This window comes from Lucilia cuprina, chromosome 5 (genome assembly GCF_022045245.1).
Source record: "Lucilia cuprina isolate Lc7/37 chromosome 5, ASM2204524v1, whole genome shotgun sequence".
In the NCBI taxonomy this organism is placed as follows: Eukaryota; Metazoa; Arthropoda; class Insecta; order Diptera; family Calliphoridae; genus Lucilia; species Lucilia cuprina.
Window position 1 is genome coordinate 11,239,585 of NC_060953.1, and position 18,331 is coordinate 11,257,915.

The 18,331-nt window shown below is 32.1% G+C and overlaps 2 protein-coding genes across 3 annotated transcripts; one reads left to right on the top strand and one right to left on the bottom strand.

Moving 5' to 3' along the window:
- Window positions 1-1,970: 1,970 nt before the first annotated feature.
- LOC111688471 (zinc finger protein 32) lies at window positions 1,971-18,269 on the bottom strand. 2 transcript variants are annotated; one of them, XM_046951171.1, is made up of 4 exons: window positions 17,830-18,269; window positions 3,394-3,616; window positions 3,183-3,326; window positions 1,971-3,012 (listed from the first exon to the last, which is right to left on the bottom strand). In XM_046951171.1, the coding sequence occupies exons 2-4, from the start codon at window positions 3,576-3,578 to the stop codon at window positions 2,037-2,039; spliced, it is 1,305 nt and encodes a 434-aa protein (XP_046807127.1). In that variant the 5' UTR covers window positions 3,579-3,616; window positions 17,830-18,269; the 3' UTR covers window positions 1,971-2,036. The 2 variants fall into 2 exon arrangements, with proteins under 2 accessions (XP_046807127.1, XP_023306751.2); XM_023450983.2 differs by lacking the exon at window positions 17,830-18,269 and having other exon boundaries at window positions 3,394-3,737.
- LOC111688469 (serine/threonine-protein kinase tricornered) lies at window positions 4,575-13,007 on the top strand. Its single transcript, XM_023450981.2, has 5 exons — window positions 4,575-5,555; window positions 9,706-9,915; window positions 9,989-10,095; window positions 10,152-10,636; window positions 12,641-13,007. The coding sequence occupies exons 1-5, from the start codon at window positions 5,085-5,087 to the stop codon at window positions 12,733-12,735; spliced, it is 1,368 nt and encodes a 455-aa protein (XP_023306749.1). The 5' UTR covers window positions 4,575-5,084; the 3' UTR covers window positions 12,736-13,007.
- Window positions 18,270-18,331: the final 62 nt, after the last annotated feature.

Consider the following 18,331-nt stretch of genomic DNA (forward strand, 5'->3'; position numbering starts at 1 on the left):
ATAAAAATTTATAAATAAATGGCAGATGAATTAATAAAATTATATGTTTTGTGACCAAGGTTTAAATTTAAAAAAACAAATACAATTAATATTATTACAAATTAAAAAAAGAAAAACAGAAGAAACCAACAAAAACACAATAAAATAATAAATACAATAAAACATATTTTCATAATGTAAAAAAATATTTAATTAAAAGTTGTTTTCTTTTAAAGGAAAAAAATTTAAAATATTTGGTAAAAGAACAATTGAGAATGAGAATAAAGGGGATTATATCTATGTATCTATCTATTCATATATCTATATATGTATATCAATCAATCTATCTATCTATCTATCTATCTATCTATCTATCTATCTATCTATCTATCTATCTATCTATCTATCTATCTATTTATCTATCTATCTATCTATCTATCTATCTATCTATCTATCTATCTATCTATCTATCTATCTATCTATCTATCTATCTATCTATCTATCTATCTATCTATCTATCTATCTATCTATCTATCTATCTATCTATCTATCTATCTATCTATCTATCTATCTATCTATCTATCTATCTATCTATCTATCTATCTATCTATCTATCTATCTATCTATCTATCTATCTATCTATCTATCTATCTATCTATCTATCTATATATCTATCTACATATCTATCTTGTTCTGTTCTAGTTTAGTTCTAGTTCAGTTGTAGTTCATTTCTAGTTCAGTTCAAGTTCAATTGAAGTTCAGTTCAAGATCAGTACAAGTTCAGTTCAAGTTCAGTTCTAGTTCAATTCTAGTTCAGTTCTAGTTCAGTTCTAGTTCAGTTCAAGTTCAGTTCTAGTTCAATTCTAGTTCAGTTCTAGTTCAGTTCTAGTTCAGTTCAAGTTCAGTTCAGTTCTAGTTCAGTTCTAGTTATGTTCTAGTTCAGTTATATTTCAGTTCTAGTTCAGTTCTATTTTAGTTCTAGTTCAGTTCTAGTTCAGTTCAAGTTCAGTTCTAGTTCAGTTCTAATTCAGTTCTAGTTCAGTTCTAGTTCAGTTCTAGTTCAGTTCTAGTTCAGTTCTAGTTCAGTTCTAGTTCAGTTCTAGTTCAGTTCTAGTTCAGTTCTAGTTCAGTTCTAGTTCAGTTCTAGTTCAGTTCTAGTTCAGTTCTAGTTCAGTTCTAGTTCAGTTCTAGATCAGTTCTAGTTCAGTTCTAGTTCAGTTCTATTCAGTTCTAGTTCAGTTCTAGTTCAGTCCTGGTTTAGTCCTAGTTCAGTTCAGTTCTATTCAGTTCTAGTTCAGTTCTAGTTCAGTCCTGGTTTAGTCCTAGTTCAGTTCTGTTCTGGTTAAGTTCTAGCTTAGTTCTAGTTCAGTTCTAGTTAAGTTCTAGCTCAGTTCTAGTTAAGTTCTAGTTCAGTAGTAGTTCAGTTCAGTTCTAGTTTTAGTTCAGTTATAGTTCAGTTTTAGTTCAGTTCTAGTTCAGTTCTAGTTCAGTTCTAGTTCAGTTCTAGTTCAGTTCTAGTTCAGTTCTGGTTCAGTTCTATTTCAATTCTAGTTCAGTTCTACTTAAGTACTAGTTAAGTTCTAGTTATGTTCTGGCTCAGCTTTTGTTCAGCTCTAGTTCAATTATATTTCTAGTTCTGTTCCAGTTCAGTTTAAGTTGTAGTTCTGTTCTAGTTCAATTCTGTTTATATTCTAGTTCTATTATAATTCTATTCTATTTCAGTTCTAGTTCAGTTTTAGTTAAGTTCTAGTTCTATTATAATTCTATTCTATTTCAGTTCTAGTTCAGTTTTAGTTAAGTTCTAGTTCTTTTATAGTTCAGTTCTAGTTTAGTTCTAGTTCAGTTCTAGTTCTTTTCTATTATTTTCTAGTAGAATTCTATTTCTATTCTAGTTCTATTATAATTCTATTCTATTTCAGTTCTAGTTAAGTTCTAGTTCATTTCTTGTTAAGTTCTAGTTCAGTTCTGTTGGAAATTGTAAATTATGTTCGAAAATTTCGAACTTAAAAATAAACATAATTAATTTTTTTATTGTTCTTAAAATTTCTTTATTAATTTTAATAAGGATGTAATCTTTGAGCTGTATGCATCATAGATAACGACGTTTGAGGTCCACCTGCTGTTGGTGGCGGAGGTAAAGGAACAGCATGTGGAGGCGGTGGTCCCATTATATGGGCCATTGACATGCTACCACCAGGATTAGGTTGCAAAGAGGCCGCAGCATTTAAACCCAAATGATGAGCCTGAGCGTGTAAACCATCATGGTGAGTATGAGGACCCAAAGCCACCGCCGCCTGATGATGATGATAATGATGTGTGGCAGCGTGAGAAGGTGGAGGTGGTGGTGGCGCCACCATTTGTGTATGACCTCCTAAGGGTAAATTTAAAAGATTATTCGAACCATGTGTGCGAAAATGCACCGATAAACTGCCAGCCGATTCAAATTCCTTATCACAGTCCGGACACTTGAAGGCATCATCATTTACTACGGTATCAACAATTTCATCTTCTTCATCTTCACTGCGCTCGGCAAGATTTGTCATTTGATGTAACTTCCTTTTGTGGACCAACATATCACGATTACGGCTAAACGATTTGCCACAAACATCACAATGATGATTTTTTATACCCGTATGGGTTATCATATGTTTGGATAGATCACCGGCTGTATAAAATGATTTCTGACACACTGGGCAATGTTGGTCACGTATACCGGTATGTATTTTTAGATGAGCCTGAAAATTGCCTAAAGCGGAGAACTGTTTAGAGCAGATTTCACATTGAAATGGCTTGTCACCGGTATGAGTACGTTCGTGTATTTGTAAATTGTATTTTTGGGCAAAACGACGTGGACAATAGCGACAGGGAAATGGTTTTTCCCCAGTATGCGTACGTATGTGTTGTTGTAATTGGGCTGAACATTTAAAGGTTTTATTGCACTCGTAACATGTTTGTGGCAGTTTAGGCAGAGGTTTGGGTCCTCGCTTTTTGTGTTCTTCGGGTGGTTTACGTTGATAGCGGGAGCGTCTTTTGCTAGAATATGAAATTATTGATTGCGCCATGGTTTAGAGGCAATAACTATGCAAATATCTTATCGAAAAGTAATTTTGGCCAATTTGTAAAAAGTTCACCCACCCATAAATGATTTTTCATTGATAATTTTATTATAATATAGGAAAATTGTGTATTTATATTATAAATACCTTTTCTTTTTACTAGTTCTCTGCTCCTCCTCTTCTTCCTCTTCCGAATCTGAAGAGTTTCCTGTGGTATTATGATAATTTTGGGATTTATGCAACAAATTCAATGACAAATTATCCTCTGTATTAGTTTCGGCATCACAAATCCTACATACAAAAATAAATACAAATTAGACTGGGAATTCCATTTCCAATTGAATCTACTACCACTTACCCATATCCTCGATCTGTTAAACCCAAATACTGTCTAAGTCTTATATCGGAATTTTCACATTCCTGCTTAAAATGATATGCTACTCCTAACCTGTAGATACAATTATTGCATATAACCTCGGGTAAACCATCCTTCTTATACACCCGTATCTTGGCACACAGCATTAACATGGTAGAGGGCATCATACTGAACTCGGTGCTATAGATAGATGTGAGGGCTCCTTCTTTTAAACATACCCGACAGATTTTGTGTAGATTATAATCCATATCCATGGGATCAATGGAGTTGTTTGGAAATTATTGTACATTAAATAAAATAAAAGAATACATTCGTTTATTTTCTAATTCCTGTTGGTTTGTTTACAAACAACAGCTGTTGTAAAGGGTTGCCACATACATATTATATTCGAGTCGCTGCTTTTACTGCAAACTCTTCAAACATATGCCATTTTACCCATATTTTGAGTTTATAACAAACGAAGAACGTGTTCTGTTTGAAAATTGTTTAAATTTAAAACAAAAGTATATATTTTTATATAACAGTTAGCTATGCAGAATTTCATTGCGATACTAATGGTCATTTGTCAATTTTTGAACTCAGGAACATTTTTTAAAAAGGGCTTTGTCCCTGTCCCTAAATTTTACCAAAATATCTAGAAAATTACAGCGTGTATCTTGCGCACAAGGTTTACATTGACAGCCGGACGAACGGGCATGTCTTAATCGAATCAGAAAATGATTCTAAGTAGATTGGTATTGGATAAATCTTTTTTTGCATTGCAAACATCAGAATACGTTTGAGCTCTCACTTTTTTTCTGAAGGTATTCCTTCCGATAATTTGATGTCTTTATCATCAAGAATGGCAAAATAACTTTAGAAGAATTGTGGAAATGTGCTTGGATTTGAAATCCAGGATTTGAATGAATATCCTTTCTTTTTGCATGGCCTGTTGATTATTTTTTAAATTTTACAATTTTTAACCGTGCATAGTTTTAATTAATTTAAAACAATATTTTTACTTCCAAAATCTATCTATCTTTTATCTCTCCGGTTCAATTTTTATTTAATATTTAAAATCTTTGAAAATTTAAAAGTTAAACGTATTTTTGAACTTAGTCGGCTTACAGTGGATTTCAAAACGCCGCCGATATTTCTAACGTCAGCCGCCTACGTCGTTAAAATTTGTTGGCGCAGGGCTCTGGGAAAACTGAAAAAATTTCTTACGACTTTCCTTTCAATAACAAATATTCAGTGAAAAAAAGTGAAAAAATTTAATAAAAACGCATAAGAATAATTAAAAAAATGTTAAATTTTTAGTGTAGCCTAAAAATCATATAAAAAAAACAATTAATTTGTGTAAAAAACAAACAAAAAATATAGAACGAAGGAGAAAAAAAGCAAAGAATCATCAAATTTTTATTTTTTACATATACAATACAAAGCAGCAGCAAGACGCAGTCAGTCTACCACCAACAACAAACTTGTGTGTGAGCGACGCAGTAGTATTATTGACGAATAATTCGCCCACAATGACAAAAGAGTCCCCCTTTCGCTTATAAGAAGGAAAAAAATAAAATTTAAGAAAAATTAAAACAAAATACAAATATTGATAACAAATATAAAAAATTAACACATAAAAGCCTTATAAAACACCAACAGAATTGTATTGAACATCCTAACCGACGAAAGCCATGAGCAGTAGCGCTGATGGATCTTCTATACGCTTTAGCGACCATACACTGGACAAGGCCACCAAGGCCAAGGTAACATTAGAGAATTACTACAGTAATTTAGTCACCCAATATGGTGAGCGTAAACAACGTTTAGCCAAACTAGAGGCACAACTGAAAGACGAAAGTCTAACAGAATCGCAGCGTCAGGAGAAACGTCTGCAACATGCCCAAAAGGAAACAGAATTTCTACGTTTGAAACGTTTACGTTTGGGTGTCGAAGATTTCGAAGCACTTAAGGTAATTGGTCGCGGTGCCTTCGGTGAGGTGCGTTTAGTACAAAAGAAGGACACTGGCCATGTGTATGCCATGAAGGTTTTGCGTAAGGCCGATATGTTGGAAAAGGAACAAGTCGCTCATGTACGAGCAGAACGTGATGTTCTGGTCGAGGCCGATCATCAGTGGGTAGTGAAAATGTACTACAGTTTTCAGGTTGGTATTTTTTTTCGAAATGAATAAATTTTGTATTTTATTTTGTTTTATGAATTTACGGGGGGGTCATTAACCTTAAATTACTTTATTTTTATACATACAACTCAACTCCCCACCAAGTGGTAGGGGAGTGTATAACACTTTGTTGTTTGGTTTGTTATTTTGTAGTGGGAAAATGTTCAAGAGGTTTGTCTGAAATCGTTTATAAACAATTATTTTCTACAAATGTTTATTGGATGATAATATATAATTACTGATTTAGAACTGAACTAGAAATGAACTAGAACTGAACTAGAACTGAACTAGAACTGAACTAGAACTGAATTAGAACTCAACTAAAACTGAACTAGAACTGAACGAGATCTGATCTAGAACTGAACTAGAACAGAACTTGAACTAGAACAGAACTAGAACTGAACTAGAACTGAACTAGAACTGAACTAGAACTGAACTAGAACTGAACTAGAACTGAACTAGAACTGAACTAGAACTGAACTAGAACTGAACTAGAACTGAACTAGAACTGAACTAGAACTGAACTAGAACTGAACTAGAACTGAACTAGAACTGAACTAGAACTGAACTAGAACTGAACTAGAACTGAATTAGAACTGAACTAGAACTGAATTAGAACTAACCTAGAACTGAACTAGAACTGAACTAGAACTGAACTAGAACTGAACTACAACCGAACTAGAACTGAACTTTAACTGAACTAGAACTGAACTAGAACTAAACTAGAACTGAACTAGAATTGAACTAGAACTGAACTAGAACTGAACTAGAACTGAACTTGAACTGAACTAGAACTCAAATAGAATTGAACTGGAACTGAACTACAACCGAACTAGAACTGAACTAGAACTGAACTAGAACTGAACTAGAACCGAACTAGAACTGAACTAGAACTGAACTACAACCGAACTAGAACTAACCTACAACCGAACTAGAACTGAACTGGAACTGAACTAGAACTGAACTAGAACTAAACTAGAACTGAACTAGAACTGAACTAGAACTGAACTAGAACTGAACTAGAACTGAACTAGAACTGAACTAGAACTGAACTAGAACTGAACTAGAACTGAACTAGAACTGAACTAGAACTGAACTTGAACTGAACTAGAACTCAAATAGAATTGAACTGGAACTGAACTACAACCGAACTAGAACTGAACTGGAACTGAAATAGAGCTAACCTAGAACTGAAATGGAACTAAACTTGAACTAGAACTGGACTAGAACTGAAACTGAAATAGATTTGAATTAGAACTAAAATAGCACTCAATTAGAATTGAACTACGGCGAACTAGAATTAAACTAGAACTGAACTTGAACTGAACTAGAACTCAAATATAACTCAAATAGAATTGAACTAGAACCGAACTAGAACTGAATTAGAAAAGAACAAGAACTGAACTAGAATTGAACTAGAACATAACTAGAGCTGATCTAGAACTGAACTAGAACTAAACTTGAAACTGACTGGAACTTTTCCATATTGTCAATATATGTATATATCTTTTCACATTTTTCAATTGTTTTCTTTCTTACTTTGTTCATTTGCATTTATTACTTTAAATATTGACCTATAAAAAATATTGCCTCATTTAAATAGTATTGACTTAATGGTGTTATTGCTTTTTCCATTATTTGGTATACATTTATTATTAAAGTATAAGTGATAACAATAACAGCCACTACAACGACCCTACTCTTAAACAATTATTACAAATATATTTGTTTAGTTTCTTCTCTAATGCAAATGATACGGTTAAAATAACACCCAAGGTTTTCTTATTCATTTCTACCATAAGCCCATTTTTTTCATTACAAATAAAAATATGTAAAAATGCCTAACACAACATCAAATTATTATGAGTCATTTAATAATTGTAACAGCATTAAGTAAAATTTATGTTTATTGAACTCTTTTGTGAACAGGGCTGTGTGGAGAGAAATCTTATAAAAACTGATCTTTGTTTTTAAAAAAATCGTAATTGTTTCTTTTATATTTTTGTATGTTCTTACTAACTTGTGTTATTTTAAGTAGACAGACAGTCAATTGGGTTAATTTTTGTTTTCAGTACGCTCCTCTGTACTTTTTTAAATTTTTTTTTTTTAGATAAAGTGTATAATTAATTGGCATAATGTCGTAGTCGTTGTCGTCGCCGCTGTTGCGGTATTAAAGGGAAAGTGAAAACAACAATAAAATCACAAATACAAATCATTGGCCATCATATTGTAAAGATGTGCTGTGTCAATCGCTTTTATTGTTAGTTTTTTTTATTTATTTAAGTTGGAATTAGAAATTGATTTTTGTTTGGTAGAAGGTATTATTGGGGGAAGTATACAAACAGATAGAAGATAATTTATGCAAATATGGTTAGTGGGTGATCTTATCAAAATAATAGAATCTTATTCAAAATGTTTATATTTTATTTATGTTTATAACTGGAATATAAGCAAAAAAATCATATTTATAAAAACTGGGAGTGTTTTAAATGGATGACGAATTTGTTTTTGAGGAAAAGATGTATTTAAAAAAGACAATTAAGGCTGAGATTATTTAATAAACTTTATTCAAAACATGTTCAAAACATCAAGTTCGAATAAGTTTGTACTCATTATCTAGAACTAGAACAAAACTAGAACAGAACTAGAACAGAACTAGAACAGAACTAGAACAGAACTAGAACAGAACTAGAACAGAACTAGAACAGAATTAGAACAGAACTAGAACAGAACTAGAACAGAACTAGAACAGAACTAGAACAGAACTAGAACAGAACTAGAACAGAACTAGAACAGAACTAGAACAGAACTAGAACTAGAACAGAACTAGAACACAACTAGAACAGAACTAGAACAGAACTAGAACAGAACTAGAACAGAACTAGAACAGAACTAGAACAGAACTAGAACAGAACTAAAACAGAACTAGAACAGAACTAGAACAGAACTAGAACTAGAACAGAACTAGAACACAACTAGAACTAGAACAGAACTAGAACACAACTAGAACAGAACTCGAACAGAACTAGAACAGAACAGAACTAGAACAAAACAGAACTAGAACAGAACAAGAACACAACTAGAACTGAACAGAACTAGACCAGAACTAGAAGAGAACTAGAATAGAACAATAACAGAACTAGAACAGCACTAGAATAGAACTAGGACAGAACTAGAATAGAACAGAACTAGAACAGAACTAGAATGGAACTAGAACTGAACTAGAACTGAACTAGAACAGAACTAGAACAGAACGAGAACATAACTAGAACAGAACTAGAACAGAACCAGAACAGAACTAGAATAAAACTAGAACAGAACTAGAACAGAACTATAACAGAACTAGAACAGAACCAGAACAGAACTAGAACAGAACTAGAACAGAACTAGAACAGAACTAGAACGGAACTAGAACAGAACTAGAACAGAACTAGAACAGAACTAGAACAGAACTAGAACAGAACTAGAACAGAGCTAGAACAGAACTAGAACAGAACTAGAACAGAACTAGAACAAAACAGAACAGAAATAGAACAGAACAAGAACACAACTAGAACAAAACTAGAACAGACCTAGACCAGAACTAGAACAGAACTAGAACAGAACTACAACAGAACTAGAACTGAACTAGAACTGAACTAGAACTAGAACTGAACTAGAACTGAACTAGAACTGAACTAGAACTGAACTAGAACTGAACTAGAACTGAACTAGAACTGAACTAGAACTGAACTAGGACTGAACTAGAACTGAACTAGAACTGAACTAGAACTGAACTAGAACTGAACTAGAACTAGAACTGAACTAGAATAGAACTAGAACAGTACTAAAACAGAACTAGAACTGAACTAAAACAGAACTAGAACAGAACTAGAACAGAACTAAAACAGAACTAGAACAGAACTAGAATAGAACTAGAACAGAACTGGAACAGAGCTAGAACAGAACTAGAAAAGAACTGCAACAGAACTAGAACAGTACTAGAACAGAACTAGATCTAAACTAGAACAGAACTAGAACAGAATGTAAGCTAAAACTGAACTATATTAGATCGTATACTAATCAAGAAATTCTTCTATCAATTCTAAATCACATGATATCATGATTTCTTCTAACTTTTGTTTTCTATTTACAGGATCCCTCAAATTTATATTTAATTATGGAATTCTTGCCCGGCGGTGATATGATGACATTGTTAATGAAAAAAGATACACTTTCAGAGGAATGTACACAATTTTATATTGCAGAAACAGCATTGGCTATAGACTCAATACATAAATTAGGTTTCATACATAGAGATATAAAGCCCGATAACTTACTATTGGATGCACGCGGACATCTAAAGGTGAGTTGTTTGATAATAATAATAATACATTCTTACAAACCCAAGAAAATAATGATTTTTATCCTACGCTCAGCTCTCTGATTTCGGTTTATGTACCGGTTTAAAAAAATCACATCGTACTGATTTTTATAGAGATTTATCACAAGCAAAACCATCTGATTTTATAGGAACATGTGCAAGGTATGTCGGCATACTTTTTATAACAAATATATATTAATTAATAAAATTTGTTCTAGCCCCATGGACTCAAAACGTCGTGCCGAATCGTGGAAACGCAATCGACGAGCCTTGGCCTACAGTACTGTCGGCACACCCGATTATATTGCCCCCGAAGTATTTCTCCAGACCGGCTATGGACCCGCCTGTGATTGGTGGTCTCTAGGCGTAATTATGTACGAAATGTTAATGGGTTATCCACCCTTCTGCTCAGATAATCCCCAAGATACGTATCGTAAAGTAATGAATTGGCGTGAAACATTAATATTCCCTCCCGAAATACCCATATCAGAAGAAGCTAAAGAAACCATTATTAAATTTTGCTGTGAAGCCGATCGTCGATTAGGTTCACAGAGAGGTTTAGAAGATTTAAAATCTGTACCATTTTTCCGCGGTGTCGATTGGGAGCATATACGTGAGAGACCAGCAGCTATACCCGTTGAAGTGCGTTCAATTGATGACACGTCCAACTTTGATGAATTCCCCGATGTTTCATTAGAAATACGTAAGTTTTTTTATTTAGTTTATTTTTTTCTTCTTGGTATATAGAACTGAACTAGAACTGAACCAGAACTGAACTAGAACTGAACTAGAACTGAACTAGAACTGAACTAGAACTGAACTAGAACTGAACTAGAACTGAACTAGAACTGAACTAGAACTGAACTAGAACTGAACTAGAACTGAACTAGAACTGAACTAGAACTGAACTAGAACTGAACTAGAACTGAACTAGAACTGAACTAGAAACTGAACTAGAACTGAACTAGAACCTGAACTAGAACTGAACTAGAACTGAACTAGAACTGAACTAGAACTGAACTAGAACTGAACTAGAACTGAACTAGAACTGAACTAGAACTGAACTAGAACTGAACTAGAACTGAACTAGAACTGAACTAGAACTGAACTAGAACTGAACTAGAACTAGAACTAAACTAGAACTGAACTGAACTAGAACTGAACTAGAACTGAACTAGAACTAGAACTGAACTAGGACTGAACCAGAACTGAACTAAAACTGAACTAGAACTGAACTAGAACTGAACTAGAACTGAACTAGAACTGAATTAGAACTGAATTAGAACTTAACTAGAACTGAGCTAGAACTGAGCTAGAAAGAACTAGAACTAGAACTGAACTAGAACTGAACTAGAACTGAACTAGAACTGAACTAGAACTGAACTAGAACTGAACTAGAACTGAACTAGAACTGAACTAGAACTGAACTAGAACTGAACTAGAACTGAACTAGAACTGAACTAGAACTGAACTAGAACTGAACTAGAACTGAACTAGAACTGAACTAGAACTGAACTAGAACTGAACTAGAACTAGAACTAGAACTGAACTAGAACTGAACTAGAACTGAACTAGAACTGAACTAGAACTGAACTAGAACTAGAACTGAACTAGAACTGAACTAGAACTGAACTAGAACTGAACTAGAACTGAACTAGAACTGAACTAGAACTGAACTAGAACTGAACTAGAACTGAACTGGAACTGAACTAGAACTGAAATAGAACTGAATTAGAACGGAACTAGAACTGAACTAGAACTGAACTAAAACTGAACTAGAACTGAACTAGAACTGAACTAGAACTGAACTAGAACTGAACTAGAACTGAACTAGAACTGAAATAGAACTGAATTAGAACTGAGCTAGAACTGAGCTAGAACAGAACTAGAACTGAACTGGAACTGAACTAGAACTGAAATAGAACTGAATTAGAACTGAACTTGAACTGAACTAGAACTAAACTAGAACTGAACTAGAACTGAACTAGAACTGAAATAGAACTGAATTAGAACTGAATAAGAACTGAGCTAGAACTGAGCTAGAACAGAACTAGAACTGAACTAGAACTGAACTAGAACTGAAATAGAACTGAATTAGAACTGAACTTGAACTGAACTAGAACTGAACTAGAACTGAACTAGAACTGAACTAGAACTGAACTAGAACTGAACTAGAACTGAACTAGAACTGAACTAGAACTGAACTAGAACTGAACTAGAACTGAACTAGAACTGAACTAGAACTGAACTAGAACTGAACTAGAAATGAACTAGAACTGAACTAGAACTGAACTAGAACTGAACTAAAACTGAACTAGAACTGAAATAGAACTGAACTAGAACTGAATTAGAACTGAATTGGAACTGAATTAGAACTTAATTAGAACTGAACTAGAACTGAACTAGAACTGAACTAGAACTAAGCTAGAACTGATCTAGAACTGAACTAGAACTGAACTAGAACTGAACTAGAACTAACTAGAACAGAACTAGAACTGAACTAGAACTGAACTAGAACTGAATTAGAACTGAATTGGAACTGAATTAGAACTGAACTAGAACTGAACTAGAACTAAGCTAGAACTGAACTAGAACTGATCTAGAACTGAACTAGAACTGAACTAGATTTGAACTAGAATAGAACTAGAACTGAACTAAAACTGAACTATATTAATCCTCTTTTTTTACATTCCTCTTCTCATTACAGCTTCAGCTCCTATGCCACAGGGCAGTGAAATAGCTAAAGATTGGGTCTTCATCAATTACACCTTCAAACGTTTCGAAGTACGAAATTTAGAGTGAGGCTGAGCTATCATTCGTTTTTAAAAACCACAACAACAGATCATTGCTTACATTTAATTTCTATATGTATTTTTTTTCTCTCTCTAAGTTGAACTTAAGGCCGTAAAAAAAATAAAACAAGCTAAAAATAAAATTAACTAAAAAAAAAAGAAAAACTTATAACTTACAAGCCACAAAATGCAGATAGAATAAAAAAACAACAACAAAAAAACGAAATAATAAAACATGAACAAATTTAAACTAAATTATTGAATTGAAATAGAAATAACAACTAAAACTTTTAAGAGTTTTTTTTAAGAGTTTTAAAACTTTTTAGAAAACAATTTAAAAAAATATATATAAAACAAAATAACACTAACAACAACAACAACATTAAAACACAAATATTAAAAAAAAAACTTACAACTAAATGTTAAAAATACAATAATATATTATTGTATAAGAAATATAATTTTTTTTTGGCTTTTTCTTTTTTGGGGTTTTTGTTATTTATAAAATAGTGGAAAAAGAAAATAAAAAAAAAAACTTAAATAATTTAGTTAACTTTTTTTAAGGCAAATAAATTATTGCTTTTGAAAACAAAAAAAAAAAAAATTAGTATTAAAAACAAAAAAATAATTCTTTAAACTAAATAAAATTTGCTTATTTATTTATAAAAGTGTTTTGTTTGTGTTTAAGCCGTCTGCTTTTTTTTTTTTTGAATAATTAATTTTTAATAATATTTTTAATATATATCATTTTTTTAATTTAAAACTTATTACATAGTAGTTCAAAGAATATGAAGAAAAAACTTTTCCTAATAATTGTGATTTATTAAAACTCTCCTACAAAGCTGTAGCATTTTTTGTTTCAAAATATTTTAATTTTTAAGAAAATGTTTTAAAAGTGAAATTATTTAATTATTAAAAGCTTTCAGCTTTAAGTTTTTAAAATTTCTTTAAAATTTGCTAAATTAAATTTCATTTATTTTAATTTTTTTAAAAAAAAAAAGAAAAAAATTTCCAAAAAAAATATATCATTCAAACCCACGTTTTTGTAACTGAAAATATCACTCACTTATAAAACAAATACTCTCACTAATACCACTTGAAACTGTTTTCACTCTCTCACTTACTTAAGCTAACCTTAAACAAACACTCTCTCTCTCTCTCTCTCTATCACTCTCCATAACCTCAAAGCTTGATTTACAGTTTTATTTAAAAAAAAATCTTTCTCCAAAAAAAAAACTCTCCTTTAATTTATAAATTTCTAAGAAATTATATAAAAAATAATATATTCTTAACGTAACAATTCTATAAACAATTAAGTAAATATTTAATATAAACTTAAATAAAATAAAAAACAACAAACACAATAATAATATTTAAAGAAAACTTGTTTTTGTTTTTTTTTTTTTAATTTAAAGAAACATTTAACTCCCCTAATACCTCCCCTTTCTCTTTGCTTTTCTTTTTTGTCTTTAATTTAAAACAAAAACAAACAATAAAACAAGTTTGTGTATTACAATTATCTTAAATTAAATTATAAATAAATGAGTAAAAGTTTTAAAGGAAGAAAACAAAAAATAAATAAATAATAATTAAAATATAAAAATTATAAAGAAGAAAACATATTTTTGGTAATCAATAGGAATACTAAAAGGAAAATAAGTTTTAAGTAAAAAAAAATAAAAAAATTAAATAAAAAAAATAAAAACACAATAAATGGAAGTGTGCATACAAAAAATTTCAAATAAAAGTGTTTTAATCTGTTTAAAAAGGATTTAGGAATTGTAACTGGATATTAAACAATCATGGATGCCACCAAACGTACACACTTTGAAGCAGTGCAACTTAGTTGTGTGGTCTACAGTTTGTACTCTCTGTGAAGAAGAATGTAGTCGAAGTGATTTACGTGAGTACCTGGCGTATTGCCCTATCTCACGGTGGTACTTTTTCAAAGTTTCAATTTTAGTTCAGTTCTATTTCGGATTTAGGAATTGTAACTAAGGAGAAGCATAATCATATCATTATTTCAAGAAAAAAACTTTCCAAACAATCGTTTGACTGGATCCAGTCAAACAAACTTTATTGTTTTAAGTTATTAAACAATCACGGCTTTAGAGAATTCACTAATAGTTTCTTCAATGATCTTTCGACTGCCACCAAACGAACACCTTTTGAAACAGTGTAACTTAGTTGTGTGGTCTACAGTTTGTACTCTCTGTGAAAAAGAATCAAAACGTAGTGTTTTACGTGAGTACCTGGCGTGTTGCCCTAACTCACGGTGGTACTTTTTCAACCACTGGGTGAGTAAAAAAGTAAACAACTCACCACTGCCCCTTACACGTAGGTTGCAATTTTTGTACATGAATTGAGCCGGTCCATGTACAAGCACTTTGCTCGAGTACTTAAGCTTTATAATCTCTGACCATTGCTACCCCGTAAACATCACATTCGTTTACAACTACGCAGATGGAATGGCCTCTATTGATTTGGCAACAGCAACACCACCTAGAGACGTAAACGGTAGACCGAAATACGAAACCATCAAATAAGCCGAGACTTTGTTCGTACTTACAGGGACATACTGTGGTAATTCTGATGTGAACAGAGTATACTCTGAACATATCTGGATAAGGAAGGAAAATTCAATGGTATCATTTGCATATAATACATTTCATCCATCATCAGACAACCCAGCAAACCATTTATTCGACACATTCATAAGAGAAAAACATACGACACATTCATTATAGGTATATCAACTCATTTCGAATGCTTAGTCCCACAGTCACTCCTCTGTGGAGTATCTGTTGTTTCAGCAATAGCACCGAACTTATCCCGAAATATTGACTTTACCATACATCAGTCTTTCAACCGCAACTCACTCTTCCCGCGAATTTGGGTTTTAACCACAGGCACTATGTGGATTCCGAAGGAACCTCAACCAAGTACGAGATTATAAGGTTCTCTGGTTAGACCTCTTTTCAATTTATGCAAGGACTAAGCCAGGCAGTAAACTGTAAACACCAATTTATAGCCCCGGCCGACTAGAGGTATTGGTAGCACCTATCTACCCCAGGATTGTTATACATCTAGAAGCGATCTGTAATCAAGGATAATATGCTCGGTAGGGGTGGACTCTGTAAAAAGAATGACAATTAAGTTTGCAAATACCACTATTTCCGATCACGAAGGTTGCTCGCGCCAGTTAAAGCAGTTTTTTTATTGAGCGCCCTAAGACAGATAGGGAAAAACGAAGTGTTTACGGATCTCAACAGATTAGCCAATAGTATAATCTAAAGTATATTCAAACCTATAGTCTACAGTCTATTCTTTAGTCTGGTTTAAGGACAAGTGTATATCCCAGTCAAGTAAATTGTAGAATTACAATGTAGTTCATAGTCTACCCTACAGCCAAGTCTAGCCTATAATCTAATCTATAATCTATTCTATAGTCTATTCTTCAGTCTAGTCTACTTTATAGTCTAGTCTATTCTATAGTCTATTTTGTAGTCTAGTGTTAGTCTATATTCTTACTTACAGTCTAATCTGCAGATTCGTATACAGTCTACTCTTTAGTCTATAGTTTATTTTACTGACTACTGTATCCGAGTCCACCCCATTATCTATTTTATAGTGTAGTTCATAGTATACTTTCAGCCAAGTTTATAGTCTAGTCTTCAATCTAGTCTATAGTATAGCCCGTAGTTTTTAGCCTAGTCTATAGTTTAGTCCCATATAGACTAGCTTATCGTCAAGTCTATGCTCTAGTTTATAGTAAAGATTATAGTTTAGTACCTTATAGGCTAGCCCATAGTCAAGTCTATACTCTAGTTTATACTCTGCTTTGTACTCTAGTCTATAATCTAGTCAATATTCTATTCTATAGTCTAGTTCATAGTCTAGTTTGTAGTCTAGTCTATAGTCTAGTTTATAATCTAGTCTATAGTCTAGTCTATAATCTAGTCTATAATCTAGTCTATAGTCTAGTCTATAGTCTAGCCTATAGTCCAGTTTATAGTCTATTATATAGTATAGCCCGTAGTTTTTAGCCTAGTCTATAGTTTAGTCCCATATAGACTAGCTTATCGTCAAGTCTATGCTCTAGTTTATATTCAAGACTACAGTTTAGTCCCTTATAGGCTTGCCCATAGTCAAGTCTATACTCTAGTTTATACTCTGGTTTGTGGTCTAGTCTATAATCTAGTCAATATTCTATTCTATAGTCTAATTCATAGTCTAGTCTATAGTCAAGTTTATAATCTAGTCTATAATCTAGTCTATAGTCTAGTCTATAGTTTGGTCTATAGTTTAGTCTATAGTCTAGTCTATAGTCCAGTTTATAGTCTATTATATAGTAAAGTTCAAAGTCTAGTCAATAGTATAATCTAATCAATATTCTAGTCTTTAGTTTAGTCTAATATAGTCTAGTCTATAGTCCAATCTAATCTATAATTTAGTCTATAGTCTAGTCTATAGTATTTTCTATAGTGTAGATTATAGTCTATAGTGTAGTATAAAGCCTAGTCCAGTCCATAGTTTAGTCCATAGCCTAGTCAATAGTCTAGAGTATACTCAGGTCTATAATCTAGTCTAAATTGTAGCTTATAGTCTTGTGTAGAGTCTAGCCTATAGTCTAGTCTATAGTCAAGTCTATAGTATAGTCTATAGTCTAGTCTATAGTATAGTCTAGTCTATAGTTTAGCCTATAGTCTAGTCGATAGTTTAGTCCATAGTCTAGTCTATTGTCTAGTCTATAGTCTAGTGTATAATGTTGCCTATAGTCTAGTCTATAGCCTAGTCAATAGCATTTTATAGTAGTTTATGATCTAGTCCATAGTCTTGTTTATAGTTTAGTTAATAGGCTAGTCAATAGCATATTCTATAGCCTTGTCTATAGCATATAGTTTAGTTTAAGGTCTAGTTTATACTTAAGTGTAGTTCATAGTCTAAAGCCTAGTTTAGTCTATGCTCTTATCTATAGTTTAGTTCTATCTATAGTCTGGTCTGTATTTTAGTTTATAGTCTAGTCTATAGCATAATATGTAGTGTAATCTATAGTCTAGTCTATTACTTAAAAGTATGTTTGTATGTATATAAGTATACTTACTTCTTGATTGCGAAAATCACACATATAGTCTTCATATCTTTAGGAAAATTTTATAGGAATTCGTAGATATTAAGTCTGGATCACTTTTCTTGTTAGAATTACTTATAGTTTTAGTTGCTTATTAGAGTAAAAACTAATGAAACATACTGCCTGTTCAATGCGAATGAACATTTCATTCTCATTGAAAACAATAACAATTTGTTTTCAATATAAAACTAGAAAACACTTGTTCGTTTGCATTTAGTGAAACAGACCCATAATTTTGATGTAAAAATTTTGAAGTTTTTATGTAAAGTGTTGTTGGTAAACAAAAATATGTATTTTTGTGTAAAATTAAACGATTATGGTGTAAGCCAATAAACTACTCACTGCTGTTATTAAGCTGTTTTACTCATAGCTAGTTATTACTTTAATTATCCTTAAACTTGTTATTACCAGGACTGTTTTGTTTTTTCCGTTTTTTTTTTTGTTAAGAATTGAAATCTTTATTATTTTTTTTGTT